This window comes from Vipera berus (assembly GCF_964194415.1).
Source record: "Vipera berus genome assembly, chromosome: 3".
In the NCBI taxonomy this organism is placed as follows: Eukaryota; Metazoa; Chordata; class Lepidosauria; order Squamata; family Viperidae; genus Vipera; species Vipera berus.
Genome location: NC_138204.1, coordinates 63,362,025 through 63,388,791, shown reverse-complemented (window position 1 = coordinate 63,388,791; position 26,767 = coordinate 63,362,025). Strand labels below are relative to the sequence as shown.

At 37.2% G+C, this 26,767-nt stretch overlaps 1 protein-coding gene across 1 annotated transcript in view; it reads left to right on the top strand.

Annotated features, from left to right (window-relative positions):
• SLC26A8 (solute carrier family 26 member 8) overlaps positions 1 to 26,436 on the top strand; it is a gene marked incomplete at both ends in the record, with an annotated part of 31,187 nt that extends 4,751 nt beyond the window's left edge. The window contains 18 exons of the mRNA XM_081325481.1: positions 463 to 579; positions 3,677 to 3,852; positions 4,648 to 4,812; positions 5,969 to 6,118; positions 6,913 to 6,995; positions 8,486 to 8,633; positions 10,541 to 10,654; positions 11,686 to 11,763; positions 13,675 to 13,770; positions 15,549 to 15,655; positions 18,800 to 18,869; positions 20,917 to 21,009; positions 21,090 to 21,224; positions 23,306 to 23,632; positions 24,844 to 24,898; positions 25,083 to 25,276; positions 25,521 to 25,574; positions 26,173 to 26,436. Coding sequence (XP_081181607.1) covers positions 463 to 579; positions 3,677 to 3,852; positions 4,648 to 4,812; positions 5,969 to 6,118; positions 6,913 to 6,995; positions 8,486 to 8,633; positions 10,541 to 10,654; positions 11,686 to 11,763; positions 13,675 to 13,770; positions 15,549 to 15,655; positions 18,800 to 18,869; positions 20,917 to 21,009; positions 21,090 to 21,224; positions 23,306 to 23,632; positions 24,844 to 24,898; positions 25,083 to 25,276; positions 25,521 to 25,574; positions 26,173 to 26,436 — 2,426 coding nt within the window. The remainder of the gene's footprint in view (positions 1 to 462; positions 580 to 3,676; positions 3,853 to 4,647; positions 4,813 to 5,968; positions 6,119 to 6,912; positions 6,996 to 8,485; positions 8,634 to 10,540; positions 10,655 to 11,685; positions 11,764 to 13,674; positions 13,771 to 15,548; positions 15,656 to 18,799; positions 18,870 to 20,916; positions 21,010 to 21,089; positions 21,225 to 23,305; positions 23,633 to 24,843; positions 24,899 to 25,082; positions 25,277 to 25,520; positions 25,575 to 26,172) is intronic.
• Between the last annotated feature and the right edge of the window lie 331 nt (positions 26,437 to 26,767).

Here is a 26,767-nt window from a genome sequence, read left to right as displayed (position 1 = left end):
AGATTCCCCTTTATGTGTCATTAACAAATAGTTGGAGGAAAAGATATAGGCAACATCCAGAGAGATTTAGCAGAGGTAAAAAAGCAGGCTTTTTACTTAGATATATCTTGCAGTGGTGGATGCTCTTCCCAGAAAACAGAGCTGTATGAAGATTGATTGGCTCATCATGAGCCATCAAGTTGGAATGGACTCTTAATGACCATAATTTGTCCTCAGCCTGGTCTTTCGGGTCTTCCGGTAATGCAGTCATTGTCACTGGTTGTCCTCTTTCCTCCCGTCTTTCCCAGAGTTATAGATTTCTAAAGTGAGGTCTAAGTCATAAGGATAACAGATTATTTATTAGAATAAGAAATTATAACAAAATAGGGCAGGTTGGATTTTCCTTCCCTACAAATGGGCAATGAACTTTTTTGCTTTGTTATCAGTTTTGAGAGTATATTTTAAAATATGCATTCCTTATAGGATTATCAGGAATAGCATTAACCGGATTACCAATTCCAGTTATAAATAATTTTTATTCTGCATTTTGCTGCTCTTTAATGTATGTCATATTTGGAACTTCACAACATATGTCTATTGGTAAGTACTATGCTATCTGTTCATCCCATTTAAAGGTATATGGGGTTATTTGTCATTAGAAGTGATGTACTGATTCATTAAAAAAACCTTGTTTTTGTTAATTTATACTTTCAAACATATTGACTTTTATTTCATATTTATCTCTAAGTCTTCTGTTAATACCATATTTTATTACCTGTCATCAAATAATTCACAAAGCTAAAGAAAATTGTATAAATATTTTAAAAAGTGACTATATCAAGTTTGATTTATCTGTGCAATTAATTAGTTTCATTTAAAAAATCATGATTCTTGTAAGTTCTCCATGATTCTTCTCTTAGCAGTATTTTATACTTGTTTCAATTTAGATAGGTGAGTTTATTTGTAAAAATTTGGAAGCTAAATAAATGATTTCTCTCTTTGTAACTTCTCTTCGTAATCACTCTGTGTGAAGAGAATAAATTGTAAAGGGCTGTTCTCTGAAATCCAGGCAAAATTGCTGATAAAGGTGGGTCTCTTACCATTTTCAGGCTCCTCTGTTTCAGACAGCAGAGTGCAACAGCAAATCACAGCACTCCAAATGCTTAACTCTTTACTCCTCACTTGATCTGTTGATTTGTCCAAAGATTCTCAGATGTGACTTGGCTAGATGAGCATCTGTTTTCCAAAACAAAAATGAAGTTTTAGACACAACAGTTGATTGCCTATTGCAGTACAATGAACTCAGAACCTTTGTGTATAATTTTGCTGCAAATTCTAGGCTTTTCCCTATGTTCTTTCTAAGTTAATGAACACTTGATTTATTGGCCTTGGGTAACTGAGACATGTTTATATCATGATTCGCTAGCCTAGGAAATGACTGACTCTTGCTTTGCCAACTTCAGTGATTATACTTTGGAAGAGAAAAGAAAGCTACATACACATTTCTACTCTCATTTCCACTCTGCTGCACCTTAGTTAATAGGCCTGTCTTTTTGGCAGCTGTCTGAGAATGAAAAGTGATTGTTCATCAAGTACATGTCTGACAGTTTTTTTTAACAAGATTTATTGAGGTGAATGAGATGAGCTTACAATATTTCTAGCAAATGAATTATTTTCAGTTTAGAACCAATTCAGCTCCAGATATATATGCCCTCTACATTCTACAAGATGAGATATAAAATAATGAATGTAAGTTATAGAAGACTTCCTATGTCCTTTCCTATTCTGGGATTCTATAATTCCAAATTTCTTGAGCCCTTGATAGCTAAATACTGCTAATTTATTAGATACTGGTGACTGCTAATAATGAATAAATTTGTAAATAATTAGTTCTTTCTGATAGTTCAGTGGCATTTCATGGGCCGGTAAATAAATATTGAAAAAGATAGGGAGCATCCTGTTAAACAAAAGTACCATCTACTGTATACACCTTTTCCTTCAAGAGAATGGAAATTCAGTTTTTTCAGCAAATAAAATTATTATAACTCCATTTGTGTGCATCTTCCCAATCTCTTCACGTTAAGAAAACTTTTGAAGTTATATTGGATTTTTTATTCTCAAATTAACCCCAAATTAAATATGAGCATTTGAATTATTTTATGTACCTTTTGTCATATAATAACAACTTGTAGTTTGAGGGCATCATTTGACAAATTACATCCCCTAAAGCGAAGTGCATCTCCTGCCAATGAAATCCTATTTTTAAATATTCATCAGTTTATTTCCTATTTATAGTTTCCATATTGCTTATATGATATCACAGTTCCACTTAGTATAGCTTATGTAGATGCATAGTCAGTGACATTTTTAAAGATCTGTTCTCTCAGTTTTCTGAATTTCAATGTTTATATTGCTGTTTGTATTATCATTTCTATGTTTCTATGAACCAGTTTTATGTCATTTTTGCAAACAAGTAACAATAACCCAGGATGGTAAGTGACAGCAAAAGTACTCTGAAAAATTGTGAAAACAAAAGCAGATTAAACAATTATTTTGACATTTTATAGAAACCAGACAGGTTGGGGTTGAGAAGATATCACAGTCTCATACTCCTTATTGCCAAAAGTGTTTCCAGTGATGTCTGCAGGGAGAGATGTCAAATTGGTCAGTCTGGTGAAACCAATATCATCCCATCACGACACAAGCACTCATTTATAGGCGCATTGTGACATGTCCATCGAAAAGTTGCACAGCTTGCAGCATTAGAGCATGATATCACTTTGTTATTTTGATGAAAGCAATCAAAATTGGAGATGCCCAGGATTGTCTCTTGAGCCTAGATAGTAAAAAGCAAAGTATTTAATTGAATGCCACTAGTCTGTAAACACCATAAATCTCTTGAGTTAAATCTCTCGATTGAAATAAAAGTTATATGATACCAGTTTAGAGGAGCTATATAGTTTCGGTGGTTGACTAATGGTGAACATGAGTTGGCGCTGGATGTGCTTAGGTTAGGATCAGGCTCTAGCCCAAGGGGTAGGCAATGTTGGCTCTTTTATGAGTCGTGGACTTCAACTCCCAGAATTCCTAAGCTAGCATGGCTGGCTCAGGAATTCTGGGAGTTGAAATCCACGAGTCATAAAAGAGCCAACGTTGCCTACCCCTGCTGTCTAGCCAACTGACAAGGGTTAACACAGAGTTCCTGTAAATCTGGTGAATCTCTCTGGTGATGATTTATGGACAACGGTTTGGGCATCACTGTTTTTGAGTGCCCAGTGATGTAACTTCTGACATCAGAATACCAGTAGAAATAATAGGCAGAGAAGCAGTTTGTCTGTTGGTTTGTTGATTTTTTTATAACCTGCCTTTATTATTTTTTATAAATAACTTAAGGCAGTTAACATAACCAATACTATTTCCTCCTTCTATTTTGCCCCAACAACCCTGTGAGGTGAGGTGAACTGAGAGAGAGTGATTGCCCCAAAGTTACCCAGCCAGGTTTCGTGCGTAAGGTGGCTCTGGAAATCACAGTCTCCTGGTTTCTAGCCTGGTGCCTTAACCACTACACCAAACTGGTATTCTGAAAGCATTTTATACTTCAGGGTCTTTAGAGAAATGATGAGAATTACCTTGTGACAATTAATATGTAGCTGAATGGCTTTGGCTTTTATCTTGAATTTCTGCTTTTTGGCAACAGGTTCTTTCAGCATTCTTAATGCAATGGCAGCAAATTTTCAGAGTAATCTTAATTTCAGAATAAAGTTACCAATTAATGCCAGTTTGGCCAACATTTCTGATGAAACCTTTATGCAAAATTATATGGAAGCACTAACTCACACTGCATCTACTACATTTTTAGTTGGGATTATTCAGGTAGGAAACACACTTGAATTATCTTTTTTTTTCTTGCAATATTTTTATTTATTTATTCTAAATGCTTTAATGCCACATCAGTTAAGTTAATAATACTCTCTCTCTCTCTCTCTCTCTCTCTCTCTCTCTCTCTCTCTCTCTCTGTGTGTGTGTGTGTGTGTGTGTATGTGTCAATGGGGAATAATAGTGACAAGGACACTAATCTTATTTTCGGGAATAACTGATTCTATAGGAGTGGGAGCTCTGGCAGAAAATGCTGACTTTTAAGTTCCCTACATCTCACCTCATGTAGAGTGAAAACTCTTGATATTTTCAAAGACAGAATAAAAATGCAGTAACACGTAATAAATACCTATTTGAGCACAAAAGTTGAATGGAAGTTAAATCAGCTGATATTTTGCCTGAAGACATTGAAATCATTCAAGAGTTCAATCATTCACCAGAATTATGCAAGGTTTCAGTTTATCTCACATGAAAACTTGTAAGATTTCATCCAAGATAATTATCTGGTGAAATTTCACCAATTTTGTTTGTATGGTTGTTGTTTTTTGGTATTGCTGGCCAGGAAGAACTACCGGTCCCTGACTTCAACTTATCTTAGAACATTGACTAATTTAGAGGGATAAAATAGATGATTTTTTTTCTGCACTTGCAAAATATTCACTTAGAGAAATAGTATAGCTTCTTTAAATTTCAGGTGTATAATAGCAAACTCCTGCAGAAATAGGGCAGCTATATATTTTCTTTAAAAGCACTTTTTTCTCCTATTTTAACCATCTCTTTTGTTTCTTCCAGCTACTTTTGGGGATCATTGGTTTGGGATTTGTTACAACATATGTCTCAGAGAGTCTCATGAATGCTTACCTTACAGCAGCAGCATTACATGTGATTATGTCTCAGTTCTCTTTCATCTTTGGAATTGTAATTGATTTTCATGCAGGCCCATTGTCATTTTTTTATGTGAGTAAAACCGCTATTTTTAACTTTCCTCTTTCTTGACAAGAATGGGGAGAAGTAGAAGTCAGTACTGATGTATTTCCCGTGAAGAGTGAAAGATACTACTTAAAAGTTTTATCAAATTCCTTCATTTGAAATGAAATAACAACAAGCGGTCACAACACACACAAGAAATCCTAATTCTCACCAGGGACTTAACTTCCCCATTTTTAGTTATTATTATTTTCTTTATGACATGCTACTGGCTTTCTTAAAACAGTGAGGACAAATCAACCCCCTTTAAGCATGGTGGTACTTAATTTCTGAATAACATCAAAGATGTATAGCATAAAGGTCTTCATTACCAGGGTCGGGTTATTTCAGGGACCCCAGTGGCATTTACTTGCCCCATTAGGCTCAGCAGAAGAAACTAGCTGTGGGTAGTGTGTATCCACAGAGTAGTGTCATTTGGTAGCACCCAGGACAAGGGTCTTCTCTGCTGCCCTATGGAAAATAATTACCTCTAAGACAGGCTGGCCTCTGGAAGAATCTTCTAGAAGGGTTTGAAGACCTGGTATTGCTATCTGGCCCAGGGATTAAAGAGTGATGTGGAACCCATGAAATGGTTTTTAGTTCTTAATTGTTTTTATTGAGTAGTGGGCTTCAGTAGGCAAGGAGCAGACCAGCATAGTTACAACATTATTTATTGACTCAAACTGGAACTGGAGAATTACAGGCAATTGCCTGTAATTTATACTCTGAACCCACAGGGCCTTAACCAATCACAATACTTGAAAAACCCGCCCAAATATGAATGTTCAAAGTTTCCCTCCAAAACAGTTGGAGTTAGTTACATTTTAGTTTTACAAGTAGTTGGAGCCAAGTTAGTTTCACTTTAGCAGGGATTAACACAACTTTATATATATTCAATACATAACAGTTTTTAATGTTTGTCTTGTTTGTATGGCTCTTTTTATTATTATTTATGTTTTGTACTGTTCATGATTTAATTGTAAGCTCCCTAGAGTCATCTGTGTGAGACAGGCACATATATTTATTTCTGAAGCAAAAAACTATGTCATTTAAAAGACTATGTTGATGTTTACCTTGATATTATTAGCAGCAAATTAACATTCAAGAATTAATTCTGAACATTTTGCTGCCTTTTTCTTTTTTTCAGAATTTGGTATACTACTGCATGGGTCTTCCTAAAGCAAATTCCACCAGTATCCTGCTGTTTTTGCTTTCTTTACTATTGCTGAGGGTCAGCAAATGCATTAAAATAACTTATAAACACTATCCGATTGAGTTTCCAATGGAACTTGTTTTGGTAAATATCTGACATTTTTCAACAAAATTACATTTATGCCCCCAGAGTCACAGTTTTGTAAATGACTTGAAGTCATAGAGGGATCCATGAAATAGTTTCCTTCAAACATTGTGTTTGTTTAGCACAGAACTGCTTTTTAAGAATTTTGCTATTCCTTTATTTTGGATATATTATATTGACCTTAAGGATAAGGAAATGCTGCATCTGTAAAAGCATTGTCCCTTATTATAATTTATTTCAGGTCCTCTGATAAAATAGAGGAATTTGTTTTATCACATTCCTCAAATTCAGGGGACACCACATCATCCCTTCTTTGCCTTCATTGCAGTGACAGTAAGAACATTTTGCTCATGATTGTGATAAACCCAATTTTGTCTAGTAGTGTTATGGTCTATTATTGTCCTTAGAAATGCATTCTTGGGAAATGTAGATTTAAACATTAAACATTCAGTATCAGCGAAACTTGCTGTGGGGGAAAATGCTTTTCTGACCATGAAACTGTTTTTCCCCCTCCTAATACTAATCTTTGCACAGGTGATTGTGTCCTACTGTTGGTAGTAACTAATGAAAAGTCTGTCTTGTTTGGCATTATACCACTGAATATTATTAGTGTCTATTTCAATGTCTGGCCACAACAAGACAATTATTTGTCCATAACGCCAAGATAGATATTGACATTGTAATTCCCATTAATCAAGGCTGAATTTGAGGGTATACAAATGTAATATAGAAATAAATTTAAATAAACAATATTCATCTCAAATAATATAGAATGCATTTTTTTTCTTTTACAGATTATTGTATTTACAATGCTTTCTACCCAAACTCATCTACATGCTGAATCCAGTCAGGGAGTTTTTACAATGACTCCCCACAAGTATGTAATCTAAATCTAATATTATGTATCTTTCATACATGTATAAATATGGATTTATCATACTATTCCCTTTCAGGTTAAGGTATGCAGGGTGGGGTAAAGGAAGAAAAAATAATAAACCCCAAAAATTAAAATAATGAAATAAGAAAGAGGAAATGAAATAATGTTGAAACTGAAGAACTGGGTACAGAAGTATTCTTGATAATAATACTCCAGCTTGAAATTCCTGTGAAAAATTTACCAATGCATGAACCTGAATTCTTATTCTTATAAATATTTCAATTTTGTCACTCAAATCTACATTGCCATCTCTATTTGTGGCCATGTGCATACCAACAGCATTTAGTCAAGCCAGCAATGTTGAAATATTCTATATAATTTCTCTTTGAGAGGTATCCGATGAGGACAGGAGTTAACATTTACTGAACAGTGTAAAGATTCTTTGTTCTAGCCATCAGTGTCATGTGTGGACTCTCAGTATTCATAAAGAGCCATAATTACTGCATGCTTCTTAAAATGAGCTAAGAATAATAATGTATTATTTTATTTTACTTATCAAATTTACTTGCTGTTCATCCCACGGTTCAGGCAACTGTAAATTGACTCTTTAGTACTGTGTAAAACAGGGGTGTCAAACTCAATTTCATTGAGGGCCGCATCAGCATTTCAGTTGCCCTCAAGGGGCTGGGTGGGCGTGGCCTACTGGGTGGGTGTGGCCTACTGGGTGGGCGTGGCTAGAGTGCGTATGGCCTACTGGGTGGGCATGGCCAGCTCTACATCGTTCACATCAAGGGTGCCTATGGAGGCCTGGGTAGGAGTGGGACAGATCTGAGGGTCTCTGGCAGAAGGAGGGTCTCTGGGCCAGGGCCAAGGCAGTGGGAGCCGTTCCCTCACTGTTTCCAGGATGGCTTCGCGGGCCACATGAAACCACTTCGCGGGCCGGATCCGGCCCCCGGGCCTTGTGTTTGACATGTCTGGTGTAAAATGTCAAAATTGATCTCTGAAAGTTGCTTTGGAAGACATGGGGATGTCTGTTTAATACCTTAAAACACCTCTCTCCTTTCCAAGATTACATGGTGGCTGGGAAGGTTAGTTGTGTAACCTCTGGAAAAGAGACAACTGCTTTAGTGAGTACAGGGTGGCGTTGTGTTCACTATCCAAAGCACACTTTGAAGATCAAATTTAAAGTGTTTCCCAAACCTTCTATGTTCTACTAGAGAAAAAATATTGTCAATTGCTCAATTTAAACTTTTAAATTATTTAAAGGTTATTTGTCTTAGCTTTCAGAAAAAGTTTCTAAGATAGCTAATAATAAGTACATAAAATTCAATGTTTGAAGTCCAAGCAAGCACATATTTATTATTAGCACTAGTTGCTTAGTGCACAAAATTGTAGGTTGAAAGAGATGGTAATAAATCAGTAAATAAATAGAGCTACAGCTTATATGTCCTAATCAGAGTGTTCAGGTATGTTCTCTACTTTTGTTTCAGGTTTCTGAAGCCTACTCTACCTGTCTTCTCAAAACTGGACAAACTTATATTACATGCTTCATCTCTGGCAATAGTAAGCTACTTCCTTCTCATTTTTGTGGGAAAGAAGTATGCAAGTATTCACAACTATCACATCAGACACACTCAGGTAATAGTTATATTTCACAAGGCAGAAACTTCAAGAAATTGAATGCAACTCTGTAGTTGCTATTTGTCTCCAAGGACATTAGAGATACATTGGGACACATTGAGATAAATATGAAAAACAAAGCAATTCTTCACTAATTTAACTGATCAGTCAAAAGCCTTTGCATAGTTTCTTCTGTTGTACCAGTTGCACACTTTTCTGGAGCAGGAGCCTCTCCAGACAGTCATTCCTGCCCTAGTCACCTCCCAACTTGACTGTTGCAATGCACTTTATGTGAAGCAAATCCTCAGAAGATTCAATTGGTCTAAAATGCAGCAGCATGGGCAGTGACTGGTATACTTCATCCACTGTGTTTCTGGTTGCGATTTAAGGTGCTGGCTTTGACCTATAAACTAAGCACTATGTGGCAGACAAATTGTAATTTGAAGGAATGTCTATCTCCTGTGATGTCTGTCAGCGAAAGGTTGGCACACTTTGGTCCCTTCAGCTAAACAGTATCATCTTTCAGGAGCCTGAAGGTATGCCTCCTCTGTTGTGAGGCCTGTCCCCAGAATGAGCTCCCCCCCCCGATATCCAGGTGGCTCTCACTAATAAGTGTTCCAGAGCGCTTTGAGGACCTGGCTCTTCCCACATCATGGTCAGATTTGCCATATTGTACTTTATCTGCTTTCCTATCTATTTTTTTGTTGGTGTAAAGTAGCGTGGGCGCACACAGAGACGGACACTCAGCTGGGTGGTAACTTCTTTATTGAGGTCAGGAACAAAGCTGGGGAGAGGGGGTTACCTGGCGTACCTTTATACCTGCCCAGGTGAAAACCAACCAATGGATTCAAACCTGGGCTTCCCGCCAGTGCAGGTGGCCAATAGATTTAAACCCTGGCTTCCCGCCAGAGCTGGCCATAGCCCGGGGCTGTCAAACTCGTTCAAACCAGGCTTTCCCGCCAAATGCGGTTATGGCCTGGAGCTGTCCAGCCCCCTGCTGTGCTGACAGCCTGTGTATGCTTTAGCCGCATACACTACAGTTGGTTTGGTTTAAAATTGTATTGCATGTTAATCTATTTACTATATTACAAGCCGCCTAAAGTTGTTTGGAGTCAGGCAGACCAAAATTAAATAAATTAAATTAAGTAAGTCCTGTGGCTACTCATGATTAAAAATGTGACAGCATCTGTAATGCAATTAAACTATTCTGAAGGACTTTAAGCCTATTACAACATATAAAATCATATCAAAGTTACAAGTCCAAAAAGAAACAACAACAGAAAAAGTAATTGCCCATTAAAACTATGGCTTTATGTACTAGAACAGAGATATTTATGGAAATCTAGTTCTTGGTCATGTTGGCTGGGGAATTCTGGGAGTTGAAGTCCACACATCTTAAACTTGCCAAGGTTGAGAAACACTGGACTATACTGTACACATTTTGAACATGATTAGGCAGAAGTCCCTTCACACCCACAGTGGTGTGTCAACATCACAATTGCAGACAGAACTTGGCAAACAAAGCCCTCCTCCTTCTGCACATGCATTGCACATTTTACATACATGTAAAAAGGAATGGGAATTTGGTTGCTGAAGTCATGCCCACCATTGTGATGCTGTTGATCCTCCCTGTGGACTTCTCTGAGTGCTCCAGATATTGTTCAAATATAAGCATATTCAAGAAAGCAATAGGAGCCATTTTTCCAAAAAGGGAAAAAATGATTTAAGAGGTACATTAACTGTAATGACTGAATGTCTTCCTAAAACAGCAACACCTTTTGGTTATAAATGATAAGAATATATTGATATTTTGAAGCATGTCATCCTGGTTTTTTTCTAGCGGAAACTATTTGTAGTACGTACTGTACGTTTCACAGTACAGTAATCTGAATACCAGTCGGTTTATCTTTATTTATCATGTACAGGATTTAATAGCAATTGGGCTATGCAATGTCTTCAGTTCATTTTTTAAGACTTTTGCTGTCAGCTGTGCAATTTCTACAACTGCTATTCAGGAGAAAACTGGTGGAAAAACACAGGTGAGTTAGATCCAGTGCTTGTTTCAGGTACTGATTTAGGAGTATTTGTTAGAACATGTTTTTCTCTGTTGTTTGAACCACGCAAAGGGGGTGCTTTACAGAGTTTGATAGCATGAGCAAATGATTAAATAACTACAGTATTACCGGTGTTATGTTTTGTTCACTAATAATCCAGATGTTTAGATTGGATGTAACATTTTTATCCACCTATCGAGTCCTTCCTAAGGAGCTGGGATAGGCAGATATCATTGTTTCATGGTGTTAAATGTATCATTCCCATATTATCTACCATCTAGTTGTCTCCTAGATTTTGCATCTGGGTATGGTTTTCTGGTTCAATGAAATTCTCAAAATTTGAGGTATTACCACCTCTAAAATGGTAAATGAATTTATGTGACACCCTTCTCCAATGAATAAACCTAAAAAATAAACCCATAATGTACGTGGTAACAATTACATTTTGATCTATATATCACTGCCTCCTATTAGCTTGGGCAGGCAAAATGAGAAATAAAGGGCAGGGCACAGACAAATCATGAGTGCTGCCAAAACTTTGCTTGGGGAAAACAGGGAGCAAAGTTTGAAATGGGTTTTGCCTGAATATGCCTCATCAGATTTTTAAAAATCTGCTAATCGCCCCACTCCCCTCCAAGTTAGTTGTAGGATATCCTACCTCCAGGTTTGAGAATCCCTGGCATAGTGAAAGAGCTTGAGTCCAAGTCAAGATCATCTAACAGTAAACATTATTGAAGGCAAGTCATGAATAGATTTAGGAATCCAAGGTCAAAATAAGGAATTGGCAGGCACTTTAGTTTAGTAGACCTTTTAATTAAATTAATAGAATCTTTTTTGATGTGATGCTAGTTGAAATGTCATCATATTACTCAACATTGTACATACAGTATCATTCTGTATATGTTCTGAGGATAATAGACTGAGTTGGGTGGACTGTTTCAACTTACAAAATATGGGAAAGAATTATTATCATCAGATTAATATTCTAATGCCATTTTTTAAAAAAACTTTTTTAGCTTGCAGCTCTGACTGGAATTTCCTTAATGCTGGTGACAGGATTAAAATTGGGGTATTACTTCCAGTCCCTTCCAAATGTAAGTTAAAGTGAAAATCTGAATAACGTGGATATATAAATGTTGTGCTGGAATGGAATATTGTTCTCTTTGGAAACCTATGTCATCAGAATAAAGATTCATTCTATATCACTGGGGGATTTTTTTAATGAGCTGCAAAATTATCAAGATGTCAGATCCATCAGGTGGATCAGAACAGGAAATGTCCTAACTTTTAACTTTCCTAACTCCATAGGAAAATTAAAATGACTTTTATTGAATTTAGCTATAATAACAAAATCTTGTTTGTATGATTGTACTGTATTTCCTCCTCTTTCTTATTGTTCAGTGAATTAAGGAGACATATGTCTGAGCTATTTCCAAACAGCTGATTGTTTTGGATTTAAAAAATGATCCATCCCTTTTAAATCTGCTATAACTATCAATGGTCCTTCTTGCTTCTCTCCCCTTGGCAGTCTTGGAGAACAGATTCGGTAAAAATCCCATTATCTGTAAAAATTATGCCTGTGTGGCTCAGTTCACACTGAATCTAGGGAACTTGATTTTCTATGTTTTTTATTCAAGGTGAGAGAAAGGTTACTTTGGCTGATGCTAAAAAATATACCTAGTCAAATAAATACAATTTATAATAATTACTTTACAGCAATCTGAGATTTCCATGTTGCCTACATAGTTGCTATCTAAAGACAAGTATACCCTATCAGAAGGTCACTATTATGGACAGAATTGTCTCTAAGTTTTTTAGATACTGATAGTTATTTGGGAGTATACTAAGAGTATAAATGTTTATCTGTCTGAAACTTTCACTGAGTTTGGTCTATGACCTTTATAAAGTTTTTTTTATGTGGTGGAAATGCCTATGCCTATTTACTAAATTTTAAAGTAAGATTTAATAGTTGTTTAATTACATAAATTTGTTGTGCATTTTTATTTTTATCCAAAGAACTTCCTTTTTATTACAGAAAAGATCATTTATTTGTTCCACTGGTTAATTTTTCTCACTGTTAGGAAGTTTCTCCTTAATTCCAGGTTGCTCCTCTCCTTCATTAGTTTCCATCCTTTGGTTCTTGTCTTGCCTTCTGGTGCGATCAATTGCAAAAAGCAATGGACCAGCTTACATCCTACCACGATACCTTTAATATTATTAAATAACAGTATCTGCCTCTCCCTGATTCTTGAGAAGGACTCAGTAAGTGGATAAAAGATAAAATCCAGTCTAAAAATCTGACTGACTATGCAATGAACTATAATAATAATATATGATTATGGTTTATCATACTCAGCCAGATGTTTAGATTGGATTTAGCATTTTTATCCTCCTAGCAAGTCCTCCCCAAGGAGGTGGGATAGGCAAATGTTGATGTCTGATGTATCATCATGGGATGTAAGTTGTTCCAAGTAAAACTGCTCTTTGCAATTATTACCAATGATGACTGGAATCCTTGGTATGATACCTAAAGCACTTCCTCAATATCTGAAAATATTGAATGTATCAAACCTGAACATCCTATTTTTTTTTTTAAAAAAAGTCCTGCTTAGAACTGTTTATATTCTTAGATGCTACCTGAATAAGTCTTGGGTTCTTGGTTAAGGCTTGAATGATTAAGTTTCCACATGTCTTAACTGTGAATCTAACTGTAAATTGCTCATTCATCATCATCATCATCATCATCATCATCATCATCATAGATGAAGGACTTCTTCAAGAACTTAGCACTTGGAGGTCACCTAATTCTGGAAAATTAGAATATTTAAATATAATGATAAGATCTAAATCTTTGCAAACGTATATAACACCATGATTTTGCTAGCTAATCAAACTGTTAACTTCTATGGAAATATTTTTAATTGCTACTACACCATTTAGAATTTTGTATATATTAGTATAATATCTAGAATTAGCAACAGTATCATTTTTTTAAATTTACCTAGGCTGTTCTGGCTGCCATTGTACTCGTCAACATGTTCCCATTTCTTGAAAAATTTATGGATGTCCCTTACCTGTGGAAACAAGATAAATATGACTTTGTAAGTTTTGCATGATCTATGCAACAATGCTAGAGAGTCAGATTAAACCAAATAGCAGATTAATTAGCATACCATTGGTCAAGCCAGTATGCCAAATACTCTGTAACTTGGAGTCAAGAGAATGAAATTGTGGCAAAATTAGGTAAGATGATAGAGAGGTTAAATGTACAGCTTTATAAAGAGAGAAGTAGGAAGAAGAAAAGAAAAGAAAAACCTTTTAGGTGCCCCCAGATTAGATCAAAATTGTGGCACCAAAGGAGAGCAAGTTAATTGGTTTTTCATTGTGTACTTTCTTCAATGATAAATATTTTAAGTATGTTTGTAGAGGATATTACAATATGTGTATTAATAGTTAAAAATATGTCTGAAATCTATCTGAAGATTCCAGCTTATTGAGACAGCTCTAGGCTCAATAGCTATTGGAAGATACATCTTTGATTTTTAGGTTAGTTGTTGACATTTTTGTATTTCAGTTAGACCCATTGCATATTGCGACTGCAACACACAGTAGTTTAGACCACTGCAATATCATTGCAGCATTAATTTAAGCAGAATTTCTTCAACTTTTTTAATCTCCAGCCTTAATTGTTAGCCTTGCTTAACAAGATAGCATCCCCATTGAGGAAGTTGATGGATCTCACAACTTCATGAGATCTACTTCCTAGTAGTTCTATTCATCATAGCCTTGACCAAAATACTCCAATGATAGCAACGAGCTATCTTAGCAAAAACTGTCTCCGTATCAGTTCTTCCTGATCTCCTAGAAAGTGATACCTCCAAATAAATGAATTAGAACATTAACCGTGAGCAAAATGCTTTTTGCTTTTTACCACTAAGCTTTAACTTCAAAAGTGACCATTGCTTATACTGAAGCCACTGGAAATAAAATCTCAGAACCTCTTATACCCAACACAGAAATTGTGAGAGTATTTATTGTACAGACAACACTATTCATCTAGCAGGAGAAACCAAGTTCTAGCTAACCAGAAGGACCCTGTGCCTCCATGTGAATGCTCTAGAGCAGGGGTAGGCAACCTCGGCTCTTTTATGACTCATGGACTTCAACTCCCAGAATTCCTGAGTCAGCTGACTCAGGAATTCTGGGAGTTGAAGTCCATGAGTCATAAAAGAGCCGAGGTTGCCTACCCCTGCTCTAGAGTCTAGTCTGAGGCATGCTTTAGTGGAGCAGAACTGCGGTGGGAAGTACTCCTTAAGAATATGTTCCCAATGGTGTCCATGAGACATCTTTCTTGAGAGTCACAAGGCTCCCTGCCCTATCTTAAATTTTTGATATCGCTTTAACTTTTAAAAATCAGTTAATGGACATTTAGCATGGTATATTCTCATTAATAACTCTACATCTCACATAGAGCCCATAAAACATCTGGTCATAGTAGCACAATGTTCTGTTTAGAAATATGTTTGCCTTCTGAGAAAAAAAAGATACAAATTTAAGTTCCAAAGCTATGATGCTTCCTGGGGGTGCTAGAGAGGTCAGGGTGAATAAAGACAGTATTTTCCTTGGGCTATGTTTTGTAGATTTCCTTGCCTCTTTTTAAAATATGTATATAATTTGGCTTTTCTTAATGTGATACATACTGTATTTTGTTTGGATCTGTCTATGTATATTGTGGTAGAAGTTAAAATCCTTCTTAGAACAACCATTACAGTTAAACTGCAAGGTCTTTATCATACCAACAAAGTATTTTGCTTTAGGGTTATGGGTATTTAAATTGCTAAATTATTAATAATAATGTTCCTGTTTTCATCTTTTAAAGGGAATCTGGATTGTGACCTTTCTAGTTGTCCTCTGCCTTGGTCTCGATATTGGCTTAGGAATTTCTTTGGGATTTGCCTTTTTTATAATAAGTGTCAGAGCGCACAGGTATTTCTCCTACCATATTGTTGTCCTACACCACATGACAAGTTCTAATGTTAATGTTTTCTGATCCTTCTACTGTAAGCTGACTTGAACTTTAAGAAAAAATATTTGACAATAACAATAACTTTGTAATAAAACCAAATGCTTAATGAAATTTCCCTTCCATAATCAAGCAAATAATAATCTGCCATCTGTTGGAAATGTTCTAATTCTGGATCTCTTTCATCAGATGGGGTAATATTAGTTGCCCAGTGCCATTCCTGTCCCATTTTTTATCCAAATGATTTTAAGAGAGACCTCTTATATTGGTTTATATACTAACACACTTCCTTGAAAAACTTGCATGTTTGAAAACATATTTGAAAAACTGACATTAATAACTCAATATTATGACTTGAGAGTAACTTATGTTAATATCTGATTTAGCTCTATAACACTAGGAAGTTGAGAAGATAGTATCCTTGGTTTTTCCCCCCTGAATCCTTTTTTACATTTCATGCCCTTCTTCTAACACCCTGTTCTTCCTCTCTCAATGCTATGTGGCTATATGAAAAATAGATGGAATTTACACCAAACATTATCCCAGAAATAATTAACATGTTAAAGGTAAAGGTAAAGGTTCCCCCGCACATGCGTGCTAGTCGTTTCCAACTCTAGGGGGCAGTGCTCATCTCCATTTCAAAGCTGAAGAGCCAGCGCTTGTCCGAGGAAGTCTCCATGGTCATGTGGCCAGCATGACTAGACGCCAAAGGCGCACGGAATGCTGTTACCTTCCCACCGTAGTGGTCCCTATTTTTCTACTTGCATTTTTACGTGCTTTCAAACTGCTAGGTTGGCAGAAGCTGGGACGAGGGTTGTAACTTTCCACCAAAGTTGTTAGGTGGGTTGCTTCAACTGCTCGATCCTTTCTGATTTGCTCACTATCGTCAGGACATTTCAGATGGAGCATTTTGCTTGATTAGATATTGCAAGAGACATCTGGCCCAGAATGCTGGCTTTCCCTTATCCTTTGCATTCTATGAAATTGAGAAATCAGAGAACAAATAAAAAGAAAACAGCATCTAAGTAGGATGCTCAGACTCTCTTTCTTCAGCTTTCCTCTCTCTATAATGAACTCTGAAGATATAATAAAACCTAAAACCTGATCGCAGGTGGTAATAAGTGACTCCTTTAACTGATGATTGCTGCCTTCCAGTTCTTTCCCTATATTTTCTGTTTCCAGTATGTTCCTTTTTTATACCTAGAATTCTGGGTCTGTTGGGTAAATAAGTACATTTCTCATTAAAACATAACCCATATGGAAGTCTGCGTGTTTCAGAACAGATACAGGTAGTTCTTGACTTACAATCATATCCAGAAAGCTGGTCGTAAGTTGTTAGAGTCATAAACTGAGGCACCCACATAACCAAAAGTAATTTTCCAGGTTTTTTTGTGTGGTGACTGTTAAGCAAACATAGTGGTTGTTAAGCTAACCCATTTATATGAATGGGCTTTTTTTTTGCTGGAAACATTGCAGAAAGCATTGTGAATAGCATCTCATCACTGCAGAACACTGCATGTCCCAGAGGGTTGTAATGTTGACCCTCCTGACATGAAATCACATAATGGGGGGGGGGGGGGCAGCAGAAACATTTATGAGAGCTGGAGATTGTTTACCAGCTATAATGCACCCATTCCATGGCTGTCAGAACTTCAAACAGTGATAAACGACCAGTTGTAAATCAAGGACTACTTACACAAGTTTTGTTATGTTTTGTTTTTCTGGTGTTTGGGTAGGAAGTTCCAGTGTACTTTTAATCCTGTTTTTCTGGAAGAAACTCTCGATTGAAAGAACAAAAAGTTCCTGTTTGGAAAGCTAGATGGTGTTGGGGCTGATTGATGGAAGCCTATAACAAGAACCATTTACTGGGGGAACTATGGAACAAAGTCTGTTAATTCCTCCCATTACCAGAATGCTATATTGTATTAAAAACATATGCTGCATTTTTATTATCTATGCATCACTTGACAGACTTGAACACTGGGCCCTAGCCAACAACATGCAATAGAATGGTGAGAAAAATAAGGATCTACACATAGGTGAGAAAAACCAAATGCACAGATATAAGAATAGGCAGTATCTGGCTTAACAGTAGCAACTGTAATCTAGGTGTTCTAGTAGTCCACCATTTAAATATGAGCCAGCGGTATCCTGCAGCTGCCAAAAAAAGCTAATGCAATCTTAGCTTACATCAACAGAGGGATAGTTTCAAGATCAAGTGAAATGATATTGCACTGGTGAGTCCACAGAACTTGCCAGGGCAGTCCTACATGTATCTAACCCAGTTCCAAATTTCTACTCTGTTGTGTAGTGAGTTTGTTGCGCAGGATTGAAGACGAGGCGAGTGAGTTCAGCAATGATCATATTGATTTGCTTGCAGGATCTGAACTAGAGAACTGGGCTGCAGCTTGCAGTAATTTATAGCCTGGCCCCTAGGCGGCAGCCAATAGGTTTAAAACAGCCTATTGCCGCCTAGGGACAACCAATAGCAGCACTGGAGACGGGGTGTCTGAGATGCTGGGAGCTGTTAGCTAGCTCCAGCTACAAAGTGGTGTTACAATTAAGCCCAATACATTACATACTCCATTCTCATTTGTTAGAATAATTAGCTGCAGGATTATTATACTTTGTGGCAAACTACTGTATTTGGAACAAGTATCAAAACAGCATGTAGCAACAGGGGTACTAAGCAGTCCCATACATCATTGTTTGTCAAGTTCTCTTGTATGATATGCAGATCTTTAAAAGAAATAATCAACACCAGCGAATGTTAGTAACCTAATGCAGAAGCTTTCAGTGTCAAACCAACAACAATATACATTTCTTTTCCGCAGTAGCAAGGCTTCTTTATATTTAATAAAATGAGCTTTTTTCATTAATATAGATATAAAAGTGGGAGATATAATACAAAGGAGTCTGCACTTCATCTAGATGAATATAACATTATATATATATACACACAATTTGTGTTCATCATTATTTCTCCTTTTTCTGTAAGAAAAATATTTCAGACATATTTCCAGGGCAAAATAGGTTGAGAAACTTTGATCCATTGGTTTTATTATATTTCTAAAGAGAAAGCAGATCCAATTTATACCTTGTTTCAGAATGAAGATGATGACATTGGGTCAGATTCCAAACACCAATATTTATCGCAGTTTCTCTGACTACAGTGAGGTAAGAGGGAGATAAAATATGTGCTTTTTTTGTTGCTATAATCATTTTCCTTTGCCAGCATAGCAACACCTGACAGGTCCAGATAAATTAATTTCAGAAATGATTGTGTCAGCCTCACCCTGAGACAGTGATGAACATGATTAGAAACTATTTTAACTGCATTTCATGAAATGATACCCATAATACTTGACAGCCTCTGAGTGAGCAGGAAAAGTAGCTTAGAATTTACTGTATACCCAGGTGCATTGTAAACCTTTTGCATGATTTGAAGTGAAGACATGGATTTCCTCTTATCTCCATAGTTCACAATGTTCACTTATGACAGATGTTTGTGTATATTCTCTGCATTTCAGGTCTGCCATCAAGCTAAGTTGGAATTTTTTAGCCACTAACTGAGCCCTGACTCCTATTTTGTTAGGGCAGACATGTCAAACACAAGGCCCGGGGGCCAGATCCGGCCCGCGAAGTGGTTTCATGCGGCCCGCGAAGCCATCCTGGAAACAGTGAGGGAATGGCCCCCTCTGCCTTGGCCCTGGCCCAGAGACCCTCCTTCTGCCAGAGACCCTCAGATCTGTCCCACTCCTGCCCAGGCCTCCATAGGCACCCTTGATGCGAATGATGTACAGCTGGCCACGCCCACCCAGTAGGCCATACGCACTCTAGGCACGCCCACCCAGTAGGCCACGCCCACCCAGGCCATACCCACCCGGCCCCCTGAGGGCAACCGCAATGCTGATGCGGCCCTCAGTGAAATTGAGTTTGACACCCCTGTGTTAGGGCATTATATATAATTATCAGGATTATGAATGGTAAAGAAATGACAGCTTTCATAAAGCAAAATCATTGGCATTCTGGCAACCATACTGAAAAAACATAGTTCTAACAGACTATAATTAATGGTTGTAATGTGTGCAATTTCCCATCAGCTTCTTAACTTAATATCAGCCATGAAAATATATTTTATTAATGCAAATTGTATTAATTGTATTTGATTTATGCATTATCTAAGTGCTGTTTTATGTGCCTAAATGTACCTGGTATTAGATTATGTTAAAAGTGCAAACTGATTTTCTATACAAACTTTCATTTCAAGGCTCAAGGTTGATTTAGCCTTCCACTCTTCCGAGATCGGTATAATGAGGACCCAGATTGTTGGGAGCAATATGCTGATTCTGTAAACCACTTAGAGAGGGTTGTAAAGTACTGTGAAAGTGCTAGTGCTTTTGCTATTTCATTAGCAAATAATTTCAAGAAAACTGTTAAAATAGTTACGTACTTAAATCTTATAATACCCGTTAAGATACTTGTTAAAACATTATCTTTCTCTTTCTGTAATAAAATTCTATTAGAGTATTTCTGGAGTTAAGGTTAAAGGTAAAGGTTCCCCCGCACATGCGTGCTAGTTGTTTCCAACTCTAGGGGCCGGTGCTCATCTCCGTTTCAAAGCTGAAGAGCCAGCGCTTGTCCAAGGACGACTCCGTGGTCATGTGGCCGGCATGACTAGACACCAAAGGCACACGGAACGCTGTTACCTTCCCACCATAGTGGTCCCTATTTTTCTACTTGCATTTTTATGTGCTTTCGAACTGCTAGGTTGGCAGAAGCTGGGATGAGTAACATGTGCTCACTCTGATACGCGGCACTTGGGATTCGACCCGCCAAACTGCCGACCATCTGATCGACAAGCTCAGCATCCTAACCCACTGAGCCACCGCGTCCCTTATTTCTGGAGTTAGCAGTTCATAATTTCATTGTTGTTTTTTTCCCCCTAGCAGGGACAAGAGTGTTTGTGTGTCTGTGTGTTTGTGTATGGGTCTCTGTGTGTGTGTGTGTGTGTTTCTAAGCACATATCCTTAGTCAAAATGCCCTCTTGTGCCTTCAAGAAGAGATAATAAGATGATATTTGGAGGATATCCATTATGTTCAATAATCAAATAAAAAAGCTTGAGAATACACACTATTGGTTGGAATTCCATAAAGCATTCACGCCATGTAATATTTTGAAAAGGCTCTGCATCTAAAGAGGTTTATTTTGTTTGCTTTTTAGGCCATAGAGATTCAGGGTGTGAAAATATTCCAGTGCTGTGCTTCTATCTCATTTGCAAACATGAAACATTTCAAAAAGTACATTTTGAAAAAGGTAAATTATCCACTCCCAATGAAGTAGCTCAGAAGCTCTGTGCACCCAAAAATAGCAGCCTAACCCTCTCTCTGTTTCAGATGGATATGAAGGCAGTGCCTCTGGATGAAAATGAGATGCGAGCCTTGACCTCAATCAGTATGTCCAATGTGAAAGGACAGAGCAAAGACCTAAACTGCGCCTGTATTTGTGAACCACCTGAACCGATACCCAGGGTCAGAGGCATTTCTTTGTGTGCATGCACATGTTTACTCAAACCCTTTATTGATTCTTAGACCAACAGCACTGAGGAAAATGCTTTCAACTTTCTTACATTTTGTTACACATACACCCTTCAGCCATAGGCTGTAAAATAGTTTTTTTAAATTTATTTACTTATCAAATTTGTATAGCTGCCCAAGTCACAAAAAGTGACCGTGGGTGGTGTACAACTGTCAAATAAAACAGCAAATATAAAAACAACAGGTATACAATTCTAACAATCCACGTTAAAAAGATAAATATTATAAAACAAATATACAAACTTTTAAAAAGGAGAGAGAATAAAATGGTCACCCCAATGATGGAGCCATCTAACCATATCTCCAGTTCCCTAGGAACCCCAGGCCTGATAACATGTCCAGGTCTTTAGGGATTTATAGAATGTCAAAAGGGATGGAGCTAATATAATATAATCTTGGGGAGAACAACCATAAGTCGAGTGCAACAGTAGGGAAGTACATCTTCTGGGATCCACTAAAGGTAGGTTCTTAGCTGATGATACCTGCAGCAGTTCTTCTCTGCCAGATCTAATGGGGTAGGTTGATGTAACTGGGGAGATGTGGTTCCTCAGATAGCCCAGTCCCATGCCATGAAGGTCTTTAAAATTTAAAACCAGCCCTGTGATTTGGATCTGGAAGCAAACAGGCAACCAATGCAGCTCATGAGACAGAGGTGTAAGATGTGCTATTCTAGGAGTGCAATAATTGTCCCTGGCACTACATTCTATACCAGCTAAAGCTTTTGAATACTCTTCAAAGGCAGCCCCATATAGAGTACACTGCAGTAGCCCAATCTGGAGGTGACTAGGTCATGAATAACTAAGTAGTAGAATGAGCTGGAGAAGTCTGAAGTCTGTAAGCAGGGCCTGCCAATCCAGGAACAGGGACAACTGGTGCACAAGATGATGTAATATATGCCAGGTTGGCTCTTTTATCAACAATCAAATCATGGATGAGGGAGGCCTTAATACAGACTAACTTGGTATTCAATACCAATAGCCAGAGGCCAGGACCGCTGACAGTCCACTGATAGGGCATTAGGATTGAGATCAAAGACCTGAGTTGCAGAGGGCAGCTGTTCCTGAAGGCAGCTCCATCATATCTCCTCCTGACCAATACCACCATAATGTTATGGCGTAAACACCCCCCCCATCCACAATAATAGCCCCATCCTCTAAAACAAGGCCCTGAAGACCTGGGACTGGGAACCCCCAGTATCCTCACCACAAATCCCTGGAAAGAGAAGTTGGGCACTCTGTAGCATTTTAGCTCTAAGCACCAACAGGGCACCCAACCCTTACCTTCCCCTCTCCCCCTATACATGTTAAAACAATTCAAACAGAGCACATTCAAACCCCCAACTAATTCTGACCCTTCCTTCCTCCTTCCCTCCTTCCTTCCCTCCCTCCATGTAGGGAATATGAAAACTGAATTTAGCCTACCTTTTCCTCCATAGAATAACTCATACATTGCCTAAAGTGTGATTTTGCTAATGATTTCCAAAGCAAACCTACCCACTTTTCCATGGTGTGTAGAATGTGAAAGGAAGATCATAACTTTAGTCATCTGGCAGGGATGGACCAGCAGGCAAAAGACCATTCCCTGCCACTTCTAAAAATTATTTCTCAGTAGAATGGAATTAGTATGGATCACTCAATGGTGCCTGTAAATTCTTTCTCCAATCAGGAACATGGCAGAGGACTGGAAAGACTTCAAATAATCCTTCCCATCTTACCCCTTACTATTTCACTTTTTTTCTTAACCTTTCTGTTACCAGTATTCTTCTTGGTGATAAGGAAGCAGGAGGGCATTTTGATGTTAGACTGCCTCCCCAAAATTAAGACCCTTTCTCCAATATCTAAGGGAGAACTCTGAGAACTCTTGTAAGTGAAATGATAAATATGACATTAAATTGAGAGTGGCCCAAAGTTTAAGCATATGAAAATGATGAGACTGTAAAGAGCAATAGGAAATATAAAATAGTTTTCAGTGTCATCCTATTCGCTTCTAGAATTTCTATCTCTTTTGAATTCTAGGTACCCTATAGAGAGAAACTTCAAAAGCGAGTTCATACTGCTAATGTATCATTCTCTGCTTCTTCTTTGGCCTTGGTGCGTTGGACAAGAAATCCTTCTGATGTAGAATACTTACAATCTCCAGCAAGAGAAAGAGCATATAGCTTTGCACAGAGGAAGCAAGATCTGAATAAAATGTGGTTTACATCAGATCCTCGTTTAACAAGGTCTACAACTCAGTTGTATACACTGGACTCAGAGTATGCAATGCATAGGATTCACACTATTGTTTTAGACTTTAGCATGGTGCACTTTGTTGATTTACAAGCTTCTTGTTTATTACGGGAGGTAAGTCTGTTGTATTGTTTTATAATTTCATTAATCTAAAACTTTGATTTTCATTAATTGCTTACTACTATTATAAAGGTAAAAAACTATTATAGCTTAAGCAAAATCTGAGATTAAAAGAAAAAGGAAACATATATACTGTATATGTATATATATATATATATATATATATATATATATATATATATATATATATATATATATATATATATATAACAGGAAAACATAAATAAGAGTGTTTTCTTTTTGTTGTGGTTATTTTTGTAAACCTGGTTTTCAACGTTAGCCAACCTTCTGACATGAATTTCAATTGGTTTATTTTCTCTACAAAATAGAAGCCTCACAGTGGAATGAAGTTTCATGTTTGGATATCACAGAGTATAAAATTCTGCCATAATACCCATGTCAGCATAAAGCAAATTTGTGATACATTTCATGCAGGAAGCACAGTTTATCCAAATATGTACCTAATGCATAATTTGAGTAGCTAGTCCAGGATGGATCTACACCAATTCCTTTTTGATTAGAAAAATATATGACCTTGACTGAGTCTTATTTACCTCATCAATAACCCAATACACCACAGGAAATCAATTACAGGAACATCCAATTCCTTCTATCTATACTGGTTATGAAGCCAGTCACCTACACACCACATAGATCTGCCTCAAGTTTTCATGAAAAATATATTTGCTTTTTAAAGACATACTGTTAAACTAAGATTTTCACCACATTACCCACACTACTTCTATTTGAACTGTCAGTAGATTTACATGGATATTTAGTAATCAACTGCCGTATTTTACTATCAATAAATGTTAATGATTTAATATGAGGGGTTGGGCTGTTATTATGAGGCAAGCTGTCCTGAGTTATATTTGCCAAGTGAACTAAGTTATAGCAAAAACATATTTGCCTTAGAAATGTAAGATAGATGCATTATTTCTGGACATCCCATACATGACATTGTTTACCAAAGAGGTATAAGAATTTATATAACTCCCCACAAGTATAAAGGGCATAACTTAAACGCCACCAGATTTTTGGGCTGATAATCTGCAAAAGAAAAATCCCAGCCATAGGGCTATGCTGGTTGGGAACTGTAACAGACATGATCCCTATGTATCAGCTTGGAAAGGCTCTGTTATCAAACTGTCTCAATCTGAAAATGAAATGATTAATAATTACCAAATAATGGCTTCTTTTTATAGCTCTGTCATATCTTTCAGAACATTGGAATCTCAATCCTGATAGCTGCCTGCCATTGTGAGTATACACATAGTAATTACCTATATGCAGCAATTGTGGCTATAGCATGAACTCTAAAATAAATAGATAGATAGATAGATAGATAGATAGATAGATAGATAGATAGATAGATAGATAGATAGATAGATAGATAGATAGATCATACAACTGCATGTAATATTTCTGTCTTTTTATCTCACAGCCTCTGTAATAAAAACTTTTGAAAATAATGATTTCTTTGACCAATGTGTTACTAAAGCCCGGTTCTTTCCTACTCTTCATGATGCCATACTCTTTGCTATTGAGCCCAATCTGTTGGAAGATATTGTTCCAGTAGAAACCCAAAATGCAGCTCCTGAGGACATGATGGCAGGAGTACATTTAGATGATGAAAAGGTATAATGAAGGTTCATGATAAATGTACCATATAATTAATACTGGAAAGCCTTCGTTTATGAGTTATTGCTGTATTATACTTACAAGGAGTAGTCACAGCACAGATGATTTGCAGTTATTTTTAGTTCATCCCTAGGATTCTGCTGAGCACTTAAATTGTTCTGCAACTTCTGCTACGTGATTCATGATTCAGATTTCTTCCTGTCATTTACATAATCTTTTTCAAGGTTCCCTCTATCCCTAGATTAAATATGTCAGTGATGATGATTACAGTTCTTATCCTCCTATTGCCAGTCCAGTATGACACTCGTGTTTCTAGAAAAAACACAACGCACCTAGGAAAAGCCAATAAAAATTCTCCAACCAGAATCTTCCATGGACTTTGACACAGCTGAGATGGTCCCTTTTAAGCTAAATGTACAGAACGGGATTGCTTGTGCTAATTTTGCCAATCTGCTGATTTTGCTAGCCTCACTCTGAGGGTTGCACATTCAGTGAAACACTTATACAGTAGAGGGATACCCATATACAGTATACAACCCTGATTATTTAATACTTGTAAAGCAGAGGTCCCTAACCTTCAGGCCATGGATCAGTACCAGGCCACTCTTAGAAACCAGGCCACGTAGCTGGAGATGAGTGGTGGGTGAATGAGCAAAATTGAAACCATTTCCCGCCCCCCAAGTCCATGGACAAATTGTCTTCCATGAAACAGGTTCCTGGTGCCAAAAAAGGTTGGAGAACAGCTGTTCTGTAGCATCTACATGAATGCAGCTACATAGATCCTGGTAACATTCAGCTTAGTGGATAAGAAACATGGATATGTGAGAGTGTGTATCGGTGTATCTCTGTGAATTTCTTTATATGTAGGCATTATATATTTGTGGACATTTCAGGATATACGAAGTTACTACTCTGGGAGAAGTAAGCAATCAGAGAGGAGGAGTCTGCAGTCCAATGGGATCAGAGATGCCCCCACACCCAAAACTGTTCCAAGTGAAACGTACATTGAAGAGCCCATATCTGATCTTTTCCGCACATTTTCTCTCCAGAGTGACTTAGAAGGTACATCTCATCACCCTATTGAAACATCTCCCCTTGAGGACAATGAAGATGATCAAGAATGGGAAGGAAAGTGGAATTATTCCAGAGATGTGTAAATTATGAGATCTATTCAAATTAGCTAAATAAACAATAGCAAAAATATAATGTAGTTAATCTGGACTATGTCTTCTTCCTCCTAGTCCCCTGGGAGCAATGTCCTAGGTTAAATGGTTAGCCCTTTTTTGGTTGACATTATTGCAAAGTGATGCAACATTTATAAAACCAATAATTCATTGAGAGAAAGAATATATATTTTCTTTAAAAAGTACATTTTTATTAGAATGAAATTTACTATAAAGCTATAAATATGAAAATCATTTATTTATTAATGTATTAATTCTCAGAGGTTGTTTTTTTTACTATGTATGCTTTCTATCTTCCCAAAAG